General features: G+C 41.3%; 1 protein-coding gene across 5 annotated transcripts in view; it reads right to left on the bottom strand.

The window, feature by feature from the left end:
- FRMD3 (FERM domain containing 3) overlaps nt 1-27009 on the bottom strand; it is a 350901-nt gene that overhangs the window by 160986 nt on the left and 162906 nt on the right. For all 5 annotated transcript variants that reach the window (XM_066257017.1, XM_066257016.1, XM_066257015.1 and 2 more), the window contains exon 2: nt 16880-16984. Coding sequence is in view for 3 of the 5 variants with exons in the window: in XM_066257015.1 (XP_066113112.1) it covers nt 16880-16984 (105 nt within the window). In the remaining 2 variants the exon portion in view is untranslated. The remainder of the gene's footprint in view (nt 1-16879; nt 16985-27009) is intronic.

Raw genomic sequence — 27009 nt, 5'->3', positions numbered from 1 at the left:
AAATAAAAAGTTCAAAACATTATTATATACTTTAAAAGAATACACAATAAGCATCTAAATGTATTTTTAAAGATCTGAAATGATACACACTAAACCAGGGGTCCCCAAACTATGGCCTGTGGGCTGCATGTGGCCCCCTGAGGCCATTTATCCGGCCCCCGCCGCACTTCCGGAAGGGGCACCTCTTTCATTGGTGGTCAGTGAGAGGAGCACATTGACCATCTCATTAGCCAAAAGCAGGCCCATAGTTCCCATTGAAATACTGTTCAGTTTGTTGATTTAAATTTACTTGTTCTTTATTTTAAATATTGTATTTGTTCCCGTTTTGTTTTTTTATTTTAAAATATGTGCAGCGTGCATAAGGATTTGTTAATAGTTTTTTTTATAGTCCGGCCCTCCAATGGTCTGAGGGACAGTGAACTGGTCCCCTGTGTAAAAAGTTTGGGGACCCCTGCACTAAACTGATACAGTGAGGGTGGGAAACAGGGAGAGAATGAGAATTTAGAAATATTGATCAAAGGAAACAGCAGCTTCCTTTTTTCTGTAATGTTTTAACTCAAATTTTTAACACGTATTGGTGCATTGCATAATTTAAAAATCAATTTTAAAAAATAAAAAAGTGAACTCTACCCAAAGTATAAAGGTGGATTTCATGTTATTTAGACTCAAGAGGAAAAATTTTATACACAACAAGCAGATGCCAAATCCAGCTAAGCATCCAGGACTCACAGTGTGGTCCAACTCAGAAGCTAGCAGGCCTGGATTTGAATTCCAGCTCTGCCACTTATTAGTGGGGTCACCTAGAGGTTCCTCTGTTTTATCACAGCATCACTGTGAAATGTAAAGGGTTTGTCAATAAGCCCTTAGAACCAAGCTTGGAGCATCTGGAAGTCTCAGTGCACACCAGCTATTCCCACCTCTTCACATTCACAGAGACACATCCCTAAGTCAGTACACTGGTCCCTCCTGACGAGCCCACCTTTGTCATTCTCTTCTCTCACCCCAGCCCACCTTCCCTCTGCTTTACAGGTACATATAATCTTCCTCCCTTCTTTCATTCTTCCTTTTAGAGTAATGAGTTGAGCAATAAAGTCAAGTCTGGGAGAAAAGAACCACCATGATGTACTTGGTAATTAAATATAAGGCTTAGAACATTTATTGCATTTCTGTTTTCCTTTCAATGGCTACTTGGAATATATGTTATTTTGTTTCCTTGCTGGAAACTGATACTCCCTAAAAGAGCAGAAAAGAAAGCCTGACAATCAAAAATCTAAATTTCTGCTTGGTTTACTGTGACTGAAACCTTCCTTTACTCAGCTCTCATTTAAAATAAAATTTCCAAAAAGGAAGGAAGGTAAGACCCAATTATTGATGATGATTGTAAGATGAACCAGATGTGCCTCACAGCACAATCTGAAGGTTTCAGGAAGATGTTCATGGAGATACTGTCACGGCTGTGCCTCGATTCTCTCAGATGGCTTTCCCCTAGGTTATACAATAGTCCGACTCCTTTTACTGCCCTCAGGTTACTGGACTCCATTGCTGGGTGGAGAACTGAGCCTCCCCATTCACACCCACCCCCCAGCAGGGCAGCTCTTTACTAACTGACAGGTGTTGAAGGCAAACGCCTCTGCTCCTTTGCCCTGTGGCCAGGGAAACTCTAAGGCACCACCTACACTGTCCCAGAGCTCCTCTGTGGGACTGAGCCCACGTTACCCTCCGCAGGACTTTGCCTGACATCACGCACTCATATGGCCACCTAGTGTTCCCTGTCCCATTCCCCTTTTCCTGAGAACATTATCTAGTAAACCTGGAATTATTAAATCTCAAGATCTGTTTTCTGAAAACTGAATCTAAGACAGCCTTCCTAACTCTCCAAAAAAAAAAAATAAATAGAAAATAAAGAACCGCCCTCCATGATATTTAAAATCCTTCCCTTCGAGGGGAAGGATTCAGCCACATTCCTTTTGCATTAGGTTTGAACCTTGGTAACTGTAAGCAAGTCCCCTGCAAGAGTTCCCAATGTTACAGGGTTTTCAGTATTGACAATCGAGTCTGACAACATTTCAAGCTATTTCTTAGAACCAATTTATTTTGATTGACAGCAGCTTAAAGAAAAAGAGGAGTGGAATAAAGCTACACAAAGGAGTGAAAAACAGAGATAATATAGCTTCTAGACCCTGATTTCCCTATCTGTGATCTTGGGGGCCAAAGGGAGCTTTCCAGGACCCTAAGAGTCCTTCAGCTCCCACGTTCCATGTTCTATGAACCTGAAGAATGAGAACATTTCCAACAAATGTTACTTTCTTTTAATTTGCTAGGCCCAGCTGTACTTAACCCAAAGAGATCATTTTTCTCTACTCTTTCATAGAAATAGTGTATTTCTTTTGTAGTTTCTAATTTTGGCTTGTTTGAGGAAAAAGCAGATGGGTGTGAAATAAGTGATTATTTGTGACTAAGTAGGTTGATTTTTAATTTGGTAGCTGTACACCAAATGCAGGTACACACACATGCTCCCAAAAGTAAACAATATAACAGTATCCTCAAATGTTGGGCTTCTGTTGAAACTGATTTAACCTATGATTACAAAATAAATTACACACCTCTCTGTTATAGTTCTCAAAACCCTTGGTGTCGTAGACAAGAATAATCTGTATCCCAGAGAAATGTATTAAATAACCCATGGGGGCTATCAACAAGAATGAATGTACCTCCCTATAAACAAAAGGTTGTTTTTTATCCCTCAGGAGTAACCAGATCCAAAATCTGACCAATTCTCATCACGGCCCTGAAAAGATGTCCTGATTCTCACATCCTACCTGGACAAAACCCCAAAGTAACTCAGTCATTCCATTATCTAGCCAGTTTTATGCCACTTCTGGGCCCTTTAACCTTTGCTGGGAAAAGAAGAATGCCACCTAAACTAATGCAGCCTTAATAGTGCACTGGACAGAAAACTTAGAGCGAGGGCCTTATGGTTTCCACTGCTTTCAATAAAATCTATTACACATGGCAACAACAACAAAAATATCTGTACATCAGGTACACTCAAAGGTTATTGTTCTTTTGGAAGTCAATCTATGTTTAAAAAACAAACAAACAAAAAAATCCTTCATTGTTTCTGCATAGTGTTTTCTGTTCCATTAGCCATAACTGCTTTAGTATGCTAGGTTCACAGTGATGAGCACAACAAAAGCAATAACCAGGATGGGATCACATGGAGCAGAGGGACAGCTGTCAGAAGGGAGGGGGATTAAAGGACTGGATCAGAGAAGGTGAAGGGATTAGTGAAATTATATATACATAACACATAGACACAGATAACAGGACAGCAAATTCCAGAGGGAAAGGGGGAGTCAGGGAGAGGGAGGCAAAGGAGGTGTAATGGGGGACACATTGTTGGGTGGTTGAGGGTATTATATTGAGTAGGACACTTGAATTCATGTTAATACAATAAATTTAAAAATTTAGCACATCAGAGTAATGGCAGCATGAGAGATACTCCTGTTATATCCCCTTGAAATTTCAACAAATTGAACAACTATAACTCAGTGAAGGAACATCTGCTGGGCTAAGGTGCACCTGAAAGATTCACGTAACAAATAGACTAAAGGTGGGATGGGTTGTAAAGGGGGTGGAAGAAAAAATACATTGATGGTGTGCTTTGGAAAGGAGACAAACCTGGAGTGACTGGGTGTTTTTGTTTTTGTTTGCTGGACTATGGGGAGGAGGGAAGCTCATGTTCTCTGGATTTTTTCTGGGATACAGAGAGGACAACTAGGAGTGACTGACCTCCTTCTGCCAGGAGGAATGGTGAGATAAGAGGGGCAGAGGGGGAGATAAACCAAAGCAGCCAGAGTGCAGAGTCATGGCCAGTGTTCCTGCAGTCTTCCTGCAGCCCACACTCAGCAGAGATAGAGAAAGCTAAAGTGTGACCCCCCCAGCCTCCCAGATCCTGGCTCCCTCAGCTTGCAGTACTGAGAGTGGCAGAGACAAACCCCACAGCTAGCTCTCCAGAGCCCCTTTTGCCCCTAAAGAACAGAGGTGCTCGATATCTGGTCCCCAAGTCAGTTAAAATGTAGGAAGGAGCACCCAGAAGCCTGAGATCACCATTGCTAGAGCCATAAAGCTGGAAAGCAGAAGCTATTAAGTGCTCACAACATGCCCCACCCACCAGCATGACTGCAGCCCCACATACATCATTGAGACAGCAACATCTTAGCAGAGGACAGCCCAGGAAATTCACAGAGCTAAAACATGAAATACAGCAACACCTACTGGCAGAAACCTCTCAAACCCAAAATTTATTTATTTCTTTTTTTCCTTTTCCTCTTTTTTCTTCTTTTCTTTTTTTCTTTTTCACTTTCAAATTTCATTTTCTTTAATTTTTATATTTTTTAATTCTTATTTTTGGGATGTTTTGTTTTTTATTCATTTGTTTGCTTTTGATCTTTTTTCTGTGGTTTTTCTTCTTTAGTTGTCATAATATTTTAAATTTTAATATCTTTTATTGTGTTTTTATTTTAATTTTTATTTTTTTAGTTGTTTTTTTGTTAGAGTTGTTAACAATGTCACTCTCAAATGCCATCAAGGGAGAATAAATTCAACGTCATGGCTACACAAGACAGAGACATAGTTCAGAAAGAAAATGAAAAATCTCCAAAAAGAAATTATCAATCACATGGAAACCTTGGAGTTAAATGATAAAGAATTCAAAATTGAAGTTCTGAAAATACTCAATGAGATGTGAGAAGACATCAATAGGCAATTTAATGAGCTCAGAAAACAAATTAATGAACAAAATGAATACCTCACCAATGAGATTGAAACTTTAAAAACAGACATGAAGAATCCATTACATGTACTAAAGACTGAGGTAGCAAGTTTAGCTAATAGAATAAGTCAGATAGAGAAAAGAATCAGTAACATTGAAGACAGTCAACTAGAGATACTACAGAAAAAAGAGGAGAGCAACTCACAAATTTAAAAAACTAAGATAGCTCTACAAGAATTGTCTGACTCCATCAGAAACAGCAATATAAGAATAATGGATATATCAGAAGAAGAAGAGAGGGAGAAGGGAATAGAGAGCCTATTGAAACAAATAATTGATATAAAAAAAAAAACAAACTTCCTAAGCCTATGGAAAGAGTTAGAGCTGGAGGTATCACACTACCTGACTTCAAATTATACTATAGAGCCACGATAATCAAAACAGCATAGTATTGGCAGAAAAACAGACATACAGACCAATGGAACAGAATCAAGAGCTCAGAAATAAAACCAAATATGTATGGACAAATCGTCTTCGACAAAAGAGCCAAAAACACATAATGGAGAAAAAAAAAGCCTCTTCAATAAATGTGCTGGAAAAATTGCAAAGCCACATGCAAAAGAATGAAACTTGACTACAGTTAGTCCCCTTGCACAAAAATTAATTCAAACTGGATCAAAGACCTAATAAGATCCTAAACAATACATTACATAGAAGAAAACATAGGTACTAAGCTCCAGGACCTTGGCTGTAGAGAACTATTTATGAATTTGACCCCAAAGGCAAGGGAAGCAAAGGCAAAAATAAATAAATGGGACTATATCAAACTAAGAAGCTTCTGCACAGCAAAAGGAACTGACAACAAAACAAATAGGCAGCCAACTTGCAAACAACAGCTCTGATAAGGGTTAATATGCAAAATACATAAAGAATCACAAAGCTCAGCAATAAGCAAGCAAACGATCCAATTACAAAATGGGAAGAGGACATGAACAGACAGTTCTCCCAAGATGACATACAAATGGCCAACAGATATATGAAAAGATGCTCATCTTTACCAGCTATTTGAGAAATGCAAATCAAAACTACAAGATACCACCTCATAGCTGTTAGATTGGCTAATATCAACAAGACAGGTAATAACAAGTGTTGGAGAGGCTGTGGAGAAAAAGGAACCCTCATTAACTTCTGGTGGGAATACAAATTAGTACAACCATTATGGAAGACAGTATGGTGGTTTCTCAAAAAATTATGAATAAAATTCACATATGACCCACCAATCCCTCTACTGGGTATCTAACCCAAAACTCAAAAACATTTGTACGCTAAGACACATGCACCCCTACATTTATTGCAGTATTATTCACAGTGGCCAAGACATGGAAACAACCAAAGTGTCCCTCAATAGAGGACTGAATAAAGAAGATGTGGAACATATATACCAGGGGTCCCCAAACTTCACCCCGCGGGCCGCATGCGGCCCCCTGAGGCCATTTATCCGGCCCCCAGCCACACTTCCAGAAGAGGCACCTCTTTCATTGGTGGTCAGTGAGAGGAGCACATTGACCATCTCATTAGCCAAAAGCAGGTCCATAGTTCCCATTGAAATACTGGTCAGTTTGTTGATTTAAATTTACTTGTTCTTTATTTAAATATTGTATTTGTTCCCGTTTTGTTTTTTTACTTTAAAATAAAATATGTGCAGTGTGCATAGAGATTTGTTCATAGTTTTTTTTTTTATAGTCCGGCCCTCCAACAGTCTGAGGGATGGTGAACTAGCCCCCTGTGTAAAAAGTTTGGGGACCCCCGATATATACTATGGAATACTACTCAGCCATAAGAAATGATGACATAGTAACATTTACAACATGGATGACCTTGAGAACATTATACTGAATAAAATAAGTAAATCAGAAAAAACTAAGAACTGTATGATTTCACACATAGGTGGGATATAAAACTGAGACTCATGGACACAGATAAAGTGAAGTGGTTACCAGAGGAAGGGGATGTGGGAGAGGGGGATGTGGAGGAGGGATGGGGGAAAGAGAGTAAAGAGAGACAAATAAAAGGTGACAGAAAATGATTTGACTTTGAGTGATGGGTATACAACATAATCAATAGTTCAAATACTATAGAAATGTTTACCTGAAACCTATGTATTCTTATTGATCAATGTCACTAGATTAAAGTTAATTTTCTAGATAAAATTTAAAAATTCAAAAAAAAATTAATAAAAAATATATAATAGCCAGTAGAAAAAACACTGTAAGAAACAGAGGCAGAGACAGGAAGCCGAGGAAAGCATAAGCCCAATTTTTTCCCCAAAGGACCAGACAATAAATATTCTGGGCTTTGTGGTTGACATGATTTTGTCAGAACTATTCAACTCTGCCATTGGTATATGTGAGTAGCCACAGATAATACAGAAATACAAGTAGCTGTGTTCCAATAAAACTTTACTTGCCAAACCAAATGGGGAGCCAGCCTGACGCTTTTGTTCCACCCTCTGCTCTACATCCAAGTAATCCTTAATGTACACATAAAGAAAAAACTGGTAGTCTGAAAATGCAACAGAGGTTATAAACCATTCATTGCTGTTTATGTTAAAGTACACTAGGATATCAAAATGCAATCATAAAGAAAATTATGCAATTCCTTCAAGCTTGTTACAATGGAATTTACTATTCTAACATTTGCTGTCAAGCCATATAAATTTAACATTGTCACCAAACTGTGACAAAGTCAAAGATCTCCTAGTTGCTAGACCCATGGACCTTCACAAACTCGTTAAAGCATGTAATAGTAAAACTAATGAGTTACATTTATTAACAATATGAACTAGTGCATTCAAAGAACAACCTTATGTCATAGGCACTATTGGTATCCCCGTTTTTCAGATAAAGAAATCGAGGCCTAGGTTAAAGAGCCTGATCAAAGTCATAACCAGCGAGTGGCAGGAACAGGATTTGTGCTAATCTTCTTGGTGTCAAAGTTCTCGGCAACAGTGTCCTCTGGTCCTCCTTCCTTCTTGCTGTTTGAAACTGGAGACATTCTCTTTTAATAAGTGTATAATTATCCTTGCTTCAGAATGCCTCTCTCTCCTCACTCTATTTTTCCTTCTCCGTATGGGCCTTCTCAGTCTCCTTTGCAGGTTTCTCCTTCTGGACCATCCTTTAAAACAGGCATCCCCAAACTACGGCCCATGGGCCGCATGTGGCCCCCTGAGGCCATTTATCCGGCCCCCGCCACACTTCCAGAAGGGGCACCTCTTTCATTGGTGGTCAGTGAGAGGAGCACTGTATGTGGCGGCCCTCCAACCGTCTGAGGGACAGTGAACTGGCCCCTTGTGTAAAAAGTTTGGGGACTCCTGCAAAGTTTAAAATATGGATGTTGTTTAGTTCTCAGATTCTCCCCTCATTCTACACTTTGTCCCTCATCTCTGCAATCCATTCTTGGGGCTCCAAAATCTCTCTCCGTGGCCTACACCTCTTCATTCAGCTTCAGATCCACTCACCATCTCCACATCGGCATCTCACAGGCATCCCAAACTCAACATGTCCAAAACTCACCACCCCTCCCCTAAAACCTACTCTCTTTGTACAATTCATTTGACAAGTGGTTCCATTTACACTTGGAGCCCAAAGTGACAATGTAAGAAGTTAAGACACCCCGCTAGAGGGGCCATGTGGAAAGGCCCTGAAACCAAAAGCACAAGGAGCCCCCCCACTTCCCAGCTATCCGCATCAAGGCACTAGGCATATGTGGATGTCTAGGACCCCCAAAGCAGATTAGTCACCAGCTGGCTATTACAGAGGGAGCCCCGTCAACACCATGTGGAGCAGAATAACCACCTAGCTGATCCCTGCTCAAATTGCTGACCCACAAAATCCCGAGATACAATTAAATCGTGTCGTTTTAAGCCACTGAGTCTTGGGGAGACTTCTTACACAGCAACAGACACCTAGAACTCTCACTCTTTCAAATAAACTTTCATATAAATTAGGTTTTTAAAAGGCTATCAGGGTGGGGACCCTGTGATGGATCAGTGGCCTTCTAAGAAGAGGAAGAGAGACCAGAGTGCAAGCGCTTGCTCCTCACACCACCTCCTCGCCGCCAGTGCCATGGGAGGCCACAGGGAGGAGGCAGCCGTCTGCAAGCCAGGAAGAGTCCTTACCAGGAAACAAATCTTTCTGCACCTTGATCGTGGACTTTCCAGTCTCTGAAAATGTGAAAAATAAATGTCCTAATTAAGCTACCCAGCCTATGGTGATTTTTCTCAGCAGCCCAGGCTGACTAAGATACTCATTGTTACCCTCCATGCACATAACATACAATTATGGTTGAACCTTTGAAAGATACTGGCTGAAGCATGTGTGAAAAGAAATAAAACCCTGCCTCAAACGGTCATTCCCTAACCTCTTCTGTTTTTATTCCTCCAAGTTACACATCAGTTATATTCTAGTCTTTTCCCAGCTTGACTTTAAAAATGGTCTTTAAAGCTATTTTGAAACTTCCATGCCTGCTCATCTCCGGTCAGCTCCGAAGTCCTCGCCTGCTGGAAGCCTCCAGAGAGTGCCTCTCTCATTAACAATGGCACCTAACCCTCATCTCCCTAATTAATTTCTGTCTTCATCCACACCAAGCCCAGGAGGTTCTCACCACCATGAAGGAAGACCACCCCACCTTGATATCCTGTTTTCTTCCTAACTCAAACAGGGACTAAACCTCATTTTCCTGGCCCCGCTTATTCTTGTGCCTGCCTTTTGGCCAAACAAGATCACCAGTTCGTGGGTTTGCTACACCTTCCGCTAAAATGATGGCATCCCAGCGGGCTAAGTGACTCCCAGATGGCAGCCTGTCTTTATCAGGCATCCCATTCCTTTCCAGGAGAGGGCAGCAAGTGTAGACAGAGTCAATTATGAGCAATCACTTCAGTTAAGCACCAGATTCTGCTTTCTGCTGAAGGGATATGACAGTTTCCCCAAATCTGGCAGTGTTCATACCCTGGGCCACAGTTGAACCACTAGGCACTATCTTCAATTTTCAACTATTGTGATAACATCATATTTCCTCATGTATAAGATGCACCATTTTTTGAAAAATTTGGGGTCTGAAAACTGGGTGCATCTTATACAGTGGTTATAGTTTTCTTTTACTTGCATTTCCCGCTTTTTTGCGCTCATTGTTGAAGACAGTGACTCATCATCGGACACAGATGAGGACAAGCTGATGAATGAGAGTTTTGACAGTGATGAGAAATTGTATAAATTTTATGATAAATAAAACTTGAGTTCAGTAATACATTTTTTTTTTCAAATTTTGGGTCCCAAAATTAAGGTGCACCTCATAGATGGGAGCATCTTTCACATGGAGAAATACGGTACTTTGATCCTTGCAATTTGAGAGCCCAAAGTCCTTCCCCACAAAGCCATGTTACTTGTCCATACCCCTCCCAAATCAGGTACTTAAGCAGTCTTGATTTCTGTAATACCTCCTAAAATTTGAAAACAAAAGAGCACTCATTAAGCAGACAAATTCATGACCAGTGACTCGAGGCAGCGGTACTGCCCTTCTCTTCAATACGGGGCTGCCCTAATCTGAAGTACCGCTCTCATTCCTAGCTACAGGCCTCTGGAAAGCAATTGTCCCCATGAGCAGGAAGCAGCCTTTCAATGGCAGGAGCAGCTGCTGGGACATCATGCTGCCTGGCTTCTTGGCACCATCCCCAGAGTGAAACCTCAAAGCATTGGGCCTGTTCTTACTCCATTCCATGTCTTTCCCAAAGGTACCTCTAGAAAAAGCAAATTGCCCTAACATAGGGAAAGTTTTTTCCATTATTAATAAAACTCCCTGATAGGCTTCCTAGTCCTTTCTAGCTACCAACATAGAAACCTCAGGGCTATAAATATATCTTGGGGAGGGAGTCATCAGGGTTCAGCATGTCCTTGAATCCATGACCTCCTAGGTCGTGACATGCAATGCCCTAACACAGGTGCTTGGGGAGACTGTCCCAGAGTTGTGGATTGCCGGAGGGAATTTGTTGTCTTTAGGGATGAGTCAGAATGACACCAATGTAAGTGGGTTAAATAGATGCTTAGAAAAGTTAAAGTCAAAAGCACTGGGTCCAACCTGCCTGCAGACTGTAACCAACCACCTACCATCCCGCCAGTCCTCCAGCGGGGCTCAGGGCAGGGTCCTCAGTTCTAAGGCACTGGGAGTGGCTTCTTAGTTGAGTTTGAGAAACCGAAAAGGATGAAAGAACAAGAAAGAAAATTTAGGGCTATGGATATCTTGTTTGATAACCATCGATAACCTTTGGAATTATGAAATCCAACTATTTCAAAACTTTTAACTTTCCAGAGAAGTTACTCAAACCCCCAAGCAGAGTTGATAAAAAGGATAGGCTACATTTAAGAAAAAATGCCTGGGTTTAAGCCAAGTACTACCTTTTTTGCCAGAATTATTTCTTCCAAGACTTCGGATCTTAGAGTCCCAGCTTTCTCTATCAGTAAAATGGAGAGAATACCACATACTTCTTCCCTAATCGTATGCAACTAAGATGATATGAGTTCTTTAGAGGACAAATGTATGGAAAATTGAAGGGATTTTTATTGACCAATATTCAGTCTGCCTCTCCCTACCTCATATTTTAAAAATAATAAAAATTCTGGGCCCTTGACATTAAAATAGCAAAAGACAGTCATCATTTACTGACTCAGTCCTCAGCACTCACAGAGCATATGGGGCATGAGACATCTTGTCAAACATATGGTGTTCCAAATGTAACTATTGCTAAATATTTAATATTCCACACTGGTTTACCATAAATCAAGTTGTGAAGAGTTGTAGGCAAACCACCAGCTCCTACGGCAGAGGTAAGTTACACTTCAGCCTTTCTAACTAACTTCATTCATTTTCCATCCAAATAGTTCTTTGGTTGTATTTTCCTCTAAGATGTGGTACAAAGGCTTATATAAAAGGGGGGGGGAAACGATACTGGTCAACTAATCTCTGCTTAAAACTCTCCTATCAGTGTCTATTCTTTTGAGCCCATTTTTCTAACTATCCAAGGCTTGCCTTCCCTCATGTCTCCCCAAAGATCATAATAATGGTCATCCTGTCTTTAAAAGAAGTTATTAGTATTTCTAGGTTTTAACTTGCTAGTCATGGCCTTATTTCCTCGTGTAGTTTTTTCACCTAGACCTAGCCAATACATGGTAATAATAGTAATTAATAATAAAAATAACATATACCATGTACAGAGTATATACCATTTGTTAAGCACTTGCATACCTTAGCTCTAATTGCCATATCAACCTTACATGCAGGTATTGTTATCTATTTTAACAATCAGGACAGAGAGTCAGAGAGGCTCAGTAACTAGATCAATATCACACAGCTTATGAACCAGCAGAGATGTGATTTAATTCACATCTTCCTAAGTGCACAGTCCAAGCATCTTTTAGAATACAAAGTCCATGCATTTCTGTGCAGTGACCACTCAGAAACCCATGTGGAAGCAACATTCACATTATAGCCTCAAAATTAAAAATCTATACAACAGCTGTCTGATGCAGGGTGAAAACCAAACTATTCAGACAGCGCTCTAATTGAATGGATATATCAGATTAGACCGTTTGTTTTGGGGGTAGAGAACCACATTTTTTTCCACTAATCTACTACCCAAGTCTGAACACTAAAAATTAAGGTAAACCAAGTCAGACTATTAAGAACATCAATCTAGAAACTTTTTTACTTAAAAAATAATTTTAGACATATGGAAAACTTGCAAAGATAGTATAGTATAACCTTGGCCCATCTTCCCCTGATGTTGGCATCTTACGTAACCATTGTACAATGATCAAAATTAAGAAACTAATATTAACACAATGCTTTAACTAAGGTGCAGACTTAAACTGAAGTTCACCAGTTTTCCAGAATCTAATTCCACATTGCCTTAGATGCATCTCTCTAAAATGTAAGTTTCCCAGTCTTTCCTTGCCTTTCATCACTATAATACTTTTGAAGAGTATCGAGAAATTACTTTGGAGAATGTCTCTCACTGTAGTTTGTCTGATGTTTTCTCAAGATTCGAATGAGGTCATGCATTCTTAGGAAGCACACCACAGAGACCGTGCCCTGCTGGGTGCATGCTATCAGGAGTGTGTGTTGTTGGTATAATTTTTCTGGCGATGTTAACCGTGATCACTTGGTTAATGTAATGTCTGCCAGGTTTCTGCACTATAAAGTTATTTTCTTTCCCTTTGTAATTAAAAAATATCAAGGGGTGGGGAGGAGGGATGCAAATATCTTAGCATTCATCCATGGATCTTGCCCACAACAATTAGATATTATTGTGGTGTTCTAATGTCAGTTTCCTTTTCCTCTCATTCCTTCTGCACACTTACTAACTGCAATTCTTCTCTAAGGAAGAGCTGTTCCTTCTCCCCCCTTATTTATTTATTTATTTATTTATTCAGTTATTTTATTTATATTAGTATGAACTCATGGATCTTTATTTTAGTCTAGGTATTATAACTCAATACTATTGTTATTTATTTCTACTACTCCTATTGATCTTGTTTGGGCCACTGGAAGTTCTTTCAAATTAGATCTGTGCCTTTCCTAGGGCCCTTTCTTTTAGCTTTATGAGCACTTCCTTACTTCCTGACACCACAAGATGCTTTAGATTCATTTTGTGATTTCCCTATACTAGCCCCAGAGTTAGCCATTTCTGAAAGGAACCTTGTTCCTTTTATTGGAGAATGGTATTTAGAAATAAGGACCCAGGGGCTAGGTGTGCTTATTGCTACTGTGATATCATTGCTCCTAGACCATCTCAGTGGCCGGAACCTATAAATATATGTGTGTGCATTAGCCCACGTATACATACATCTATATTTATTTTATAGATCTCTCTATAAATGTTTTTTTAATCATGAGTTCATATTGATATATCTCTGATTTCAATTTTAAATACTTCTTTAATGTTTTATCCAATATCTCCCCAATGAGTCAAGAGAAATGAAAAAGGCTAATGCACTTATGTGGTTTCCATCTATTGTCTAGGTAATGAGTCAGCAAACTTGGCCAATTACCTATTTTGTAAAATACTTTTATTGGAAAAAAAGGGGTTTTTTTGAAACACAGCCACATCCATTATTTCAGATATTATATATGGCTACTTTCTATAACTGAAAGAATAATTGAGTAATTATAACAGAAGCTGTATGGGTCACAAAGTTGAAAATACTTTCTATTTACAGAAAAAGGTAACAGATACCTGACCTAGACTATGTTTCAAATTTTCTTGTGGGAGATGAAATGGAAAGAGCATGGATTTAAATCCCATCCTTCCTCGAACAATTACAAGCCATATGGCCTTAGACAAGCCACTCACCCTCTCTGCATCTCAGCTCCCCTTCCTTGCAGTGCTTTGAGGAAGATTAGCAGCCATATGAGTAAAATTCCTGATACATGATAGATGCTCAACTAATGGTAGTTAGATTTACTTCTGTAGGTTGGCTGTTTAGAATTTAAAATGAAATTTTGCACAAAAAAGAAAAATCTATTTTCAGTGGTGGTTAAATAACTAATATTGTCTATAGAATCTGTTTGGCATATAAGGGTTAGGGCTTAAACCATAAACCTCAATTCAAATACACACTTCAACACGTACTAGCTATGATGAGATCTTACGCAAATAATATCTTTGAGCCTATTTCTCTCTCCATACAAGGGTAACACCTTCAAAGACCATAAAAACATATGTCTATGGGTTTCTTTATGCCATGGTCCCCAGCACTGACAGAAGACCCACGCTGGTACAGCTGTATCAAAAGTAGAATCAGGATGTATTAAGAATGCATGTTCCTGGCCTTAGATCAAGGATTCTAATTTAGGAGGTCTAGAATAGGATCCACACTAAACATGTTCAGCAAACACCTAAGGGGATTTTGTTGCAGGGCCAGGTCTGGGACCACTGTTAATCAGTTGTAAAATGCCACACAAATCCCGTCTGTGACCTCATATCAGCCTTACATCCTCACTGGTGTCCTACTACCTTCCTCTCATGGGGAAATGCAGGCCCATTAAAGGGTTCCAGCAAGTGCTACAGGAAACCCAAATCTCCTTCTGAGCCACTCACTGTATCCTTTTATAGGAGAATTGGTCCCAATGGACTCCGATGGCTAAGTAAGATTCTCCATGTCTCAGAAGAAAATCTAACCTATTCCTCAAACAGCCTCCTCCTTTACAAAACAAAACAAAAAACCACTTCTCATTGTATTAGGTCAGTAAACACAAAATCAAGAACCAGGTGGGGTTCCATGGAGGGGGGAAAGGACAGGAAGATGACCAGGGACACTGGTAAGGAAATTAAAGAAGTCTGAGGAGACCTGTGCCCCATCCCTGTCTACCCCTAGCTGAGCCTTTCATACACTGCCCGACTTGGCAGCAGGGCAGGGCAAGAAGCAGATACAAGGCCTCCTAACCCATAGATGGAACCCACAGCAGGGTTGTGAGTTGGGAAATCCCAGGTGGTGGGAAATCCCAGGTGGTAGGAGCTGGAATAGAGATTCCTGGGGCCTTTTGAATTTGAGGAATATACATCACTGTGATTCTGACATGTGCCGTGCCTGAACGCAATTGGGCTGGCACATCAGCTCAAAGGGCAAGACCCCTCTGCACTTCCTTTTTTATTATCATTTTGTGTGTGTGTATATATATTTTTCTGAAGTGAGAAGCGGGAGGCAGAGAGACAGACTCCCACATGTACCCGACCAGGATCCACCTGGCATGTTCACCAGGGGGCGATGCTCTGCCCATCTGGGGCATTGCTCCATTGTAACTGGAGCCATTCTAGTGCCTGAGGCAGAGGCCATGGAGCCATCCTCAGAACCCAGGCCACCTTGCTACAATGGAGCCTTGGCTGCGGGAGGGGAAGAAAAAGATAAAGGAGAGAGGGAAGGGTGGAGAAGCAGATGGATGCTTCTCCTCTGTGCCCTGGCTGGGAATCGAATCCAGGATCTCCATACACTGGGCCAATGCTCTACCACTGAGCCAACCGGCCATCCACTCTTAAACACCAACAGAGACCAGAAAGGACAGGTGTGTCCAAGAGCAGGAATACAATGGGGGCTGTCAAATTTAATGGCACCCAATGAGCAGCTTTCAAAGTATCTCAACCCTTTGTCTGCCAAAGCTTTTTAAAAGTGAGGTGACATTCATATAACATAAAATTAACCATTTCAAAGTGTACATGTCAGTGGCATTTAGTATATTCACAATGTTAAATAACTACTACCTAAATCAAGTTCCAAACATTTCCATTACCCCAAAAGAAAACCTTGTACCCATTAAGCAGTTACTTCCCTGTTCTTCTGTGTTTTTAACAATGAGGATTGAATTTTCTCTATAATGAGATTTTATATAGCCACTATTTGAAGAGCTCTGGCCAACTTTGAGTTCAAAGGGCACAGAAGCATTTTGTCTTCAACATGGTGGGAGCAACCTCTGGAAAGGCCTAAGGTGAGTGTTACCTTCTCTTGTCCCATCCAATAGAGTGGGAACAATGCCAGACTCTTACACACACACACCAGGCTGGTCAGTTTCATGTGGTTGATAACCACCAAAAACTGTAAGAACTGCCTGACCGGGCGGTGGCACAGTGGATAGAGCATCGGACTGGGATGCGGAAAGCCCAGGTTCGAGACCCTGAGGTTGCCAGCTTGAGTGAGGGCTCATCTGGTTTGAGCAAAAGCTCACCAGCTTGAGCCCAAGGTCGCTGGTTCGAGCAAGGGGTTACTCGGTCTGCTGAAGGCCCATGGTCAAGGCACATATGAGAAGGCAATCAATGAACAACTAAAGTGTTGCAATGAGCAACGAAAAACTAATGATTGATACTTCTCATCTCTCCGTTCCTGTCTGTCTGTCCCTGTCTATCCCTCTCTCTGACTCTCTCTCTCTCTCTCTGTCTCTGTAAAAAAAACCAAAAAACTGTAAGAACAGATCTTGTTCCTGATTGTTCTGAAAGGAACATCTTTGGCATCCCGCAGCCTGAGTTACTCCCCGAAATGGGTTCAGACAAAGGTTGGCTCTTACCCGCTGCTTCTCTGGGTCCACATAACGAATGCCAAAGTAGTCCTTCTCCAGCAAGCTGTAGTAGTTGCAGATGTAGTCAATAAGAAACTGCCCTTTGGTCTCCCTCTGCAAAGGAAGCACATTTCAGTGTCAGCCAGAGCTGATAGGTCTGTGCTTAGAGAAATGGATTCACTCACTCCAATCTCTGGAGCAGGAGCGTCCAAACTCTTAACCTCTTAACTACAATACACAGTGAGAAATACATTTCATACTGTGAGCCATTACACATACACACACACACACACACACACACACACACACACAAAACCAAAGGAACACCAACAGAAAAGTGAAAGGGAGGGACATCAAACAATACTTTGCATAAATGCAATGCATTCTAAGATGATCTTTTATTCTAAAATATGCCATTTGATTTTCCTAATGCTATTTATGATTCAGAACACTGATTTCACAACTCAATACCTAGCAGAAGCCCATAGTTGGCAAATCCACATCCAATGAACCTGACTGCTTGCTTCAATTGCTTTGTAGGTATTCATTCTTTCAATCCCCACTATCCTATGAGGAAGGTCCCCATTTTACACCTGAAAAAAAAAACTGAGACACAGACTCAGTGGCTTGCCCAAAGTCACACGACATGTACAAATAAGGTAGGATTTGACCCAGAACACCAAGCTATGGATCCAACCATGCCATTTTGTCTCCCTGGAGCATTGGTGAGTCCACTGAAACTCTGCTAAAAGGCAGGGTGTGAATGGTAAAGAAGTGCAATGAATGGGATCAGACAGAACACTCCTCATAGCCATATCACATCCATAAATCAACACAGAAATGCACGTGGAGGATGGGGGAGCCTACCACCGGGATTCAAGGACGAGCCCAGGTGACCTTGGCAAACTCCCCAGCAGTAAAATAAGCTGGTTAGGCCAGATGATTTCTAAGTTGGTTAGATTATTTTTCCTTCTAAAATTCTGTGAGTGAGAGATGTGCCAGCCAAATCTGATTAAGATAAATACCATTACAACAAAACCCTTTTAACAGCAAAGACCCTTCCAAGCCCTCATCAGGGTATTTGATAAGATAAATTTCTGCTTCAATCAAAGTTGCTGACAGACCCATGGAATATTTTAGGGATAAAATGTGACCTATGAAAAAATAAAAAGAAATTAGAAACACTAAGCAAGTCACTCTTCCAAATCCACTAAAAGTAATTTTAGAAGATGAGTTTGGTCTATGTTACATGATTATCCTTTCATTAGAAACTAGCACCACAGCTTGGGAAACTGATGAAAAAGCCACTTGCTGGCCTGCGGTGTACTGCAGTGAATGAAAGGCGGGGCTTCTATACCCAGATTGTGCCACGAAGCCTCAACATTCCCGAAATCACTTTGTGTTTAACTTTGAATGCGCTTTCGGCCTTTACCTCCTTTCCGAGAGAGCCCATTTGATGTACCTCAAAAGTGACAAAACATCAAAATGAAATTGGTTTCTAGATTTCTGTAATTGCTTTTAACCCAGGAAGCCCAAATGGCCAACCATATCTGATGACAGCTAAAGCCAATGCCCAGAATATAATCAATGGATTTAGTTCCTTTTACAGATTTATTCCGTAAGCCATCCATTTTTAAGTAGGCTGCTGCAGGATCAAATCACTGGCCATAACAGGAGCTCATCATTTCATGACTGGGTTGCCGAGCTTCCTGCAGGATTCACTGTGCTAAACTACCCCCACCATACGTGCAGCTCACAAGATATGTGGGTCAAGGCAATGGCCTGCAATGATGTGGGATTGAGCAGACCTTAATTTTGCATGACAGCTATTACTAGCATTTTGCCCTGAAGAGGATGTATTGCAATGCACAACAAAGATTTTTTTTTTTAATGATTAAACACATCAACAAATACATACTCTCTGGTAATGTCCTTTCAAACTACCTAAGTCCCTGAGAGAAGGGAATGTCATGGCAGACAATGTGGTGACTGCAGTGTGCAAGGGTGGCTGAGGCAGGGATCAATGCCTTCTACAGAGCAGGTGAGGTGAGTTCCCATGTCCAGGCCTTTGGTCCCTGTTCCTCAAAGCACTTCCCTCGGACCAGCAATACCACAGAACAGTGACCTCAGTGTCACCCAGGAGGGGGCTTGTTGGAAACAATCTCAGGCGCTGCCCCATGACCTGCCAAACCTAACCTGCATTTTAGCAAGATCCTCCTGCTAGTCACATGCTCATTCAAGTTTGAGCAGCATTGGTCTATGGAAATTATCTCAACCTTGGAAAAGTACAAAATTTGTGCCTGTCTCCAGAAGTCACTAGGGAAAAAAAAATAGCCCATTTTTTTTCTTAGAATTATCTGTTCTTCAACTCATAAAAGTCAAAGTCCTTCCCAACCTTGAGAACACAACTGCCTGCACCTGGAGGCTGCCGCCAGCCCTGCCATCCCGAGGCGCTCGGGGTCACCGATCTGTGCCAAGGAAGTCATCCGATAGCCTCACATTCCACGCTTCCACTCCTGCCTGGGAACCTGGACAATGGTTTTAAGTCATTTAAGTTGCTATTATTACCATTTCTGTGTGATAAACCCAGCTCTTGCACTAAACAAAAGGCCACCCAGGCTCAGTCCCAAAGGTTAGATGTGCTCATTCAGGGTAACAAATCCAGCTCTCAACCCCACAAACCTCGCTATAGGGGAGCAGCTGGGAGGAGAACGCTGGTTCTGGTTACCACCTTCCACCCCTGAACTTCTAGTGAACTGACCCAAACCTTCTACATACTTTTCTGGGGGTGGAGGCCATTGTTCGCCACCCCATCCTGCTGTCGAAGCCAGTGCCTGGCACACTGGATGTTACTGAATGAATACATGTACCACTCACTGCTTTCTCTCATGAGCCTCGGCAAGACGGTCAAGTCCTTGTATTGGAGATTCCTCAAACACAGTAGAATTAGCCAACTCTCACCTAAAGCCTTCAAAGTCTACATGGAGAAGGTTTTAAGTATAAGGACTTCTTTTTCATGTCAAAATTCTACTAATTTCTCACAAGATACCAACTTTCAATACCAACTGAATAGGGAAAAGAAATCAAGTAGCCAATATAAATTCTTTAGAGCTGTTACCTAAGTTGTGTTTTATTAATCATATTTTATACATGTGAAAAACAGTAGGACATAAATATGTAAGCAGGGCCTCAGAAGGAGTTTGTGATCCATGCCTCAGAGAGGGCTTTAGGTATAAAACTTTTGATGCTGTCAACCTCTAAATGAGGTTTTATAGTCTCGGCAACATACTGACATGCTTGAAAGAACAATTTTTCCACCATACACATTTACATCTGTGTCCCTACACTGGTCCTTACCACCTATAGTACACTAGGAATTGCTATTTTTAATAAATACTGGACTAAGATATTGTGGAAATAATTTAATACTTCTTAATGTATTAAAAATCTAAACCAATGCTAGTCAAGGTATGGTCTAAGAACTGCACTCCATGAGCTTAGTGCAGAAATTAAACGACATATTTCCAAGCATTGGACCAGAGCAGACTGGGCTTTACAACATCTATCAATAGTACTAGTCTCCCACCACAGAGAATCTGATACACTCTCATCCTAACTGTTCTGTCGACACTTGAGGTTTCTGTTTGGGATTTCTTTACTTCAGGAACCTCAAAGACTGAAGTGGCTGGGTCCTCTTCTCCGTCTTCTCTTCTCTGCCCATATTTCAGACAATTATTGGTGCATGCATGCATGTGTGTGTGCATGCGTGCGTGTGTGTGTGTGTGTGTGTGTGCATACCCCTGAACTTCTTGTAATAACCCCAATTCTCTTAAGTTCCTGTCCCATAGGTTGGGAAGAAACCTAATTTTTCCCATCACGTACTAGCCTTCTTTTTAAAATATCCCCAAAGTATGTACTAGAAAAACAGAACTAGCACAATGTACCTGTCTAATTTATCCACTTACCAGTTGGATAGACTTAAGCAAGTTACAAAATCTGAGACAAGTTTCTTCTTGTGTAAAAGGGGAATGATGATGGTATCTTGCAAATCTACCCTAAGGAGTTGTTTTGAGGCTCATCCCTGTATTGTTAAACATCTACCATGAGCCCTGGCCGGTTGGCTCAGCGGTAGAGCGTCGGCCTAGCGTGCGGAGGACCCGGGTTCGATTCCCGGCCAGGGCACATAGGAGAAGCGCCCATTTGCTTCTCCACCCCTCCGCCGCGCTTTCCTCTCTGTCTCTCTCTTCCCCTCCCGCAGCCGAGGCTCCATTGGAGCAAAGATGGCCCGGGCGCTGGGCATGGCTCTGTGGCCTCTGCCTCAGGCGCTAGAGTGGCTCTGGTCGCAATATGGCGACGCCCAGGATGGGCAGAGCATCCCCCCCTGGGGGGCAGAGCACCGCCCCCGGTGGGCGTGCCGGGTGGATCCCGGTGGGGCGCATGCAGGAGTCTGTCTGACTGTCTCTCCCTGTTTCCAGCTTCAGAAAAATGAAAAAAAAAAAAAAAAAAAAAAAAAAAATCTACCATGCACCAAGCATTGGAATTGGAATTAAAGTGAGCAAAACACAATTTATAATCTCACAGACCTTAAAACCCAGTGGTTTGTAAAATGCTTTCACATGGCACTATACCAATGTACCAGTGTAAGCTATCTCTAATATTAAGAAAATCTTAAATCTTTGTCTTCAATTTCATAGTTCCTTTTAGGTAAAGGGAGTTGAGAGGAACAATATTCATCTCCCAGAATTAGCCTTTGTATGAGAAAAAGTGAACAGAGAGATCAAGAACTCGATTATTTTGCTTAATTCCTCTTGCAGTCAATTGTTGATGATGCATTGACTTCAACCCCCTAGTTCAGTGGTAAAGTTAAAACAACACATCTGTGCTTAAATAAAAAGAGCAAGAACCTGACCAAGCTGTGGCGCAGTGTATAGAGCGTCAGACTGTGACGCAGAGGAACCAGGTTAGAAACCCCGAGGTCGTTGGCTTGAGCGCAGGCTCATCAGCTTGAGTGTAGGATCACTGGCTTAACTGTGGGATTGTACACATGACCACATGGGTCACTGGCTTGAGCCCAAATGTCACTGGCTTAAAGCCCAAGGTTGCTGGCTTGAGCAAGGGGTCACTCACTCTGCTATAGCCCCCCAGTCAAGGCATATATGAGAAAGCAGTCAATGAACAATTAAGGTGCCGTAATAAAGAATTGATGCTTCTCATCTCTCTCCCTTCCTGTCTGTCTGTCCCTATCTGTCCCTCTTTCTGACTCTCTCTCTCTCTCTGTCTCTGTTAAAAAAAAAAAAAAGAAAAATAAAAATCAATTGGCTAAGTCAGCATGGCTTATGGCTTGTCATCATTGAAACTATATGGCAGGTTCCAATCCCCACTTCCTAAAACTCTAAGCCAAGACATTTGCTACCTTTTAGATATTGGTTAAGTGAGGAAAAGAGTACCAACCCCAAATACTTAATGGATTGCTATAAACCCAGGTCTAGTGTTTAAATAGCTGCCTTTAGGAATGAAGGTATAAATATAATCATAATAATTACCATTTATTAAACACTTACTGAACACCAAGAACTGTGTTACATACTTTGCATTTAGTCTCCAGACAACCCACTGAGATAATTCTATTTTCCTTCATCACAGATTTTTAAAATGGTATCAGAAATGTGTGTCAAACCCAGGTCCAACACCTATGCCCAAGATGTTGTAGGAACTCAATTTGCCTATCTGCTTCCAATCTCTATGTGGAGATGGAAGAAAACAATATCTAGATTTGGGGGCAGCATCAGATGCCCTCATTACAAGAATATGAACACTGGCAGGAAGAAGCCCTGGGTTATTATCTACTACAACACCAGGCCTGGAAAGAGGCAGTTTTATAAAATACAAGCCACATTATAGTAGATTTCCTAACATTCATACACTCTTTTGTCTTTCTTAATAGAACCCAGATTTTGTTTATGTATACACATATATATGTGTACACACATAACACATCCATACAGATATACATGAGTACATGCGAAGTCCATGAGCCTTAGGAAATTATAACCCAACACCACCTCCAGGGGTCAGCCTTGGCTGGTATATGGGTAATTCCATTCCTCACATCTGCTTGGTTCAGGAAAAGAACATATGACCCAGTTTAGGCCAATGAGACATGAGGAGGAACTGACTGGTTTCTTGAAAGGCTCTTGTTTATTTTTCTGTGAGCTTCAGGAAAATATTTTTCTCTTCCCTCTGGACATTGTTACATAAAGGCATAAGGTCTGGAACTGAGGCAGCCATCTTGAAACCTGCTTGAGGATAAACTCAACACAGGAGGAAACCTAAATATTCACAGGGAAATGGGATTTGTGTCCCCAGATTATCAATCATGAAGCTCACCTTCCCTGTGAACTTTCAGGGATGCCAACAAAATTCTTTGTCATTTAGGTTAGTACGAATTACTCGTGAGACACGAAGCAGAGATAGCAGAGGAGTTAATGGGGCTATTGTGAAGCACAGTCACAGAGGTGGTGGACTAATGAGCCCCCGAGCTGAGCCCATCTACCAACAAGATTCATTCTACCCAAACAGTGTTTCTGTAATTTTTTAAGTTGGGGGACTGCACACAAAATCTGGATGCCGGCTGCTCTTGAAAAGTTGGAAGGTCTGGAAGCTGGACCATCAAGTCTGCACAAGCTCAGTACCAGCTACTCCTTCCTGGAGCGTGAGCCCTGCTGTCTCCACATTCCCATCCACCCTGTCCTCCCCCATGTCTTCTCACACCTCCTGAACCCCTGGAGGAATCAGAGTTTTCAACCCTGATCTGAGGCAAACAGGTGGTTTTCACAATGGTTTCCGAAAAAAGTTTTCCTTTGAAGTGCTTGGGAGCATCCTCACAGCCAGGAAAAGTCCTCAGTGGACACAGTTTTGAGTTGCCCCATAAGGCTATGTGGCCTCTGAAGTCCTAGGACCTGCGGGAGGGCAAAGGGGACAATGCAGACCAAAGACTTTAGGGAGGATCACTGGACGAGGGGTCAGGCAATAGTCAGAATCAGAAGCACTGATCCTTGACAACGGAAACCGTTCATTCTGAGGTTGCCCCTGTGCCCCTAGGAACCCTCTGAAAAACAGAAGTGGGGCTGCCAGACCTCCTTTTCTGATAATAAAGACAGTAAGGTTCTTGTTTCAAGGCCTTATTGCCTGGCACCTTGTGCTCACAGGAGTTGCTCTTGAGAAGCAGCGGCCACCATGGACACACGTGTAATTCATACATTTTTTTTTTGCATGAATTAAGGGTCTCCATCCATTCACCTTCTTGGACAGAAGAACAAAAAAGCAGTAATAAGAACTTGGGGAGCTAAACAGTTCTGCTTTTATTGTGAAGGACAAGTGCTTGCTAATTTAAAGAAGATTGTGCCTTGGTTGAGCAGCATAAAAATGCTATTTCATCTACGCTAAAAAAATGCAAGCATTATCTGTGTAAATTCATACATTCTGTTATGGCAGGCACACCACAGCTTAAACCAAAACAGAGCATCTCCTCAGAAAAATAAATTAGCTTTTATAATTGAATTTTAAATAGCATGTGATATATTGCTTTGTTAATTGTTCCTTCCCATTGCGAACAGTAACAGGTATTTGAATCGGCTGTGAAAGGACTTCAGAAAATTGCATCCCTCTAAATCAGTGAGGATGGAAATGATATGAAAGCTATTTAAATGGGGAGAAATGTAAAGAAAAACTAGAATAAAGGGATCTCTCATGGCTCTCTACGGTTCTCACAGAGAAATTAAAAGTTGCTTTGATTTGTTCTCTTCGACAGTACTCAGAAGTATGAAAGAGAAAACCAAGCTTTGGAGAAGCTGAGGTCCTAACTCTGAATACACACCGCTATATGGTAATAATCAGCAAAATTATAGGCTAGATTGATGAAGGCATTTTTTATGCACAAGAAATATTAATAAGTTGGGGAAAGGGAGGGATATGGCTATGGATGTAGCAGTGAATTAAAAAACAGAAAATAATAAAATAATTACCAAAGGCAGACACTCACTGGGGGGGGGGGGGTCAACAGTTGCCTGAAAGTGAGGAGCCAGCTGCACAATAAACACAAGACACAAGTGGCTGCCTAGACCAGCCAGTCCTTTCGGTAGTGAGTCAAAGCCCAAATGCTTATCTCAAGTCCATGGTAACTCCTACACACTCCGAGAAGACAAATAAAATATACGATTGTCCTCATAGCACGAGCCTTTTGGTATCAAAGGGAAGGTTAAAGGGCCCCAAGGAAGAAAGAAAAGAAACTGTGCATCCCCAAGAAGATGTAGCAGCCGGAACACATTGGCCACGCCACTGTCCAGGTCCAGAACGGGGTCTTCTCAAGTGGTGTCACAGTTAGAAGAGTATGCAGAGAGGCTTGGAGTCAGCAATGGTTCTTTTTTGCTTTTCTCCTGGGTGTGTTCCACCTCTAGTACCTCTCCTTGTTCCATAGTTTTTGTTTTAAAATATGCTTCGTGTCTGTGCTCAGGCATAGGGTCATTTCTCATTTAAGTGGCTCACGGATTCACTCCAATGCTTGGGGAATCATATTGGATGTGTCAACTTGTCTTAGTAATTTCTGCCACTGCTCAAAAGTTTCTTCCTTCCCCATCTTTTTCTTCTTCACGTTTCAAGGTCTAGTTCTGTCGTATTCGGTGAAGCCTGCCCAAGAAGCATTTGGACGAAGTTGAGAAGACTGGGAATGGAAAGAGCTGGACAGGGAAGGAGGGGAACCACTGGCTAGCAGGTGAGCACAGAATGTCTTCCACTCCTTTGCACATACATTCCTAGACATGGCCACCTCACAGAAAGTTATAATTCAGTGTGACAAGTAATAGGACAAAAGTCACAATTACAACAGGAGTAGAAGCTACAAATTACTGACTGCTAACTATGAACGAGGGCTCATGCTAACAGCTAAACAGAGATTATGTCATTCACTCCTCCCAACAACCCTAGCACCAGCCTTAATTGGGTGGATGACCTTCTAGAAATATATGACTGCTACTCACTTCCATTCCTAACTCTTCCCAGCTACATTCTTTTTTCTCCCAAACTCTATTCTTTATTATGGAAAAAGACCAAATCAGAGTGGTCCATAATTTCCACTCTGTGAAGGCATGATACTTCACTTCAATAGTATCATTCTAGATTTAGATTCTTATATCAGTAGTCAGGCAATTGGTTGGCCAGCAGCCCACACAGCCCCTGAAACAACTCTCTGTGTGCTGGAGGAATTCCTGAGTGTGTGCACACATGCACACACACACACACACACACACACACACACAAATGATTTATAACAAATACTTAAAGACTGAAAGGCGTAGGTTGGGTTCCCCGACTATCACACTCCCCCTTTCCTTACAGTGATTAGTCACAAAAGAGGAAAAACTTCTTGGTTATATTTATACAGCAACCCAAGCTAAGGATGTTTTGAGTTTTTTATTTTTTTAATGAAACTAAAAATACAGAGAATGATTGGTGTGAATTTTAATGGCCATTATCTGCTATTACGGACTAGCTGTTATTTTTAACTCTCCATTGCCTTTTTTTTTATTCTTTGCAGCAGATAACAGCTTCCTGAAGGAAAGAAAATATCAGATGCAATCTGCCTGCTCTTTATACCCAAAGAGCATTTCAGTCCATTATTAAGCTATGCACACACAGAGTCTGATGGTACTGTATAAACCTATAAGAATGCACAGAGACACTCAAAAAGAAGTGTAACAGAACTGCTTCAGGATATCCCTCTTCAAAAGGCCTGCAGAGATATTCAAGACAACATAAAATGAAAAAAAAATCACAAGTTGGAATAAAAGATTTTGGTAAAAATCCAATTTTTACATAAGTGCATATGTATACACATGCATTTATCTATACATATAGGCAAAGAATAAAGGCTAAAATGATAAATGTTGATGGTGGTATCCATGGGAGATGAGATTCAGATTATTTTTAGTTTTTCTTTGTGCCTATTTGCATGTTCTAGCTTTTATATAAATTACAAGCATTGGGTTGGTTATCTGTATGCTATATGTCTTTCTAATCACTTTTTAATCACTCAGGTTTAATCACTGGTTTACTCTCTGAAGATTCTCCTCCTGTAGGCCAAT

This window comes from Saccopteryx bilineata, chromosome 2 (assembly GCF_036850765.1).
Source record: "Saccopteryx bilineata isolate mSacBil1 chromosome 2, mSacBil1_pri_phased_curated, whole genome shotgun sequence".
In the NCBI taxonomy this organism is placed as follows: domain Eukaryota; kingdom Metazoa; phylum Chordata; class Mammalia; order Chiroptera; family Emballonuridae; genus Saccopteryx; species Saccopteryx bilineata.
This window is presented reverse-complemented; position numbering and strand designations above follow the sequence as displayed.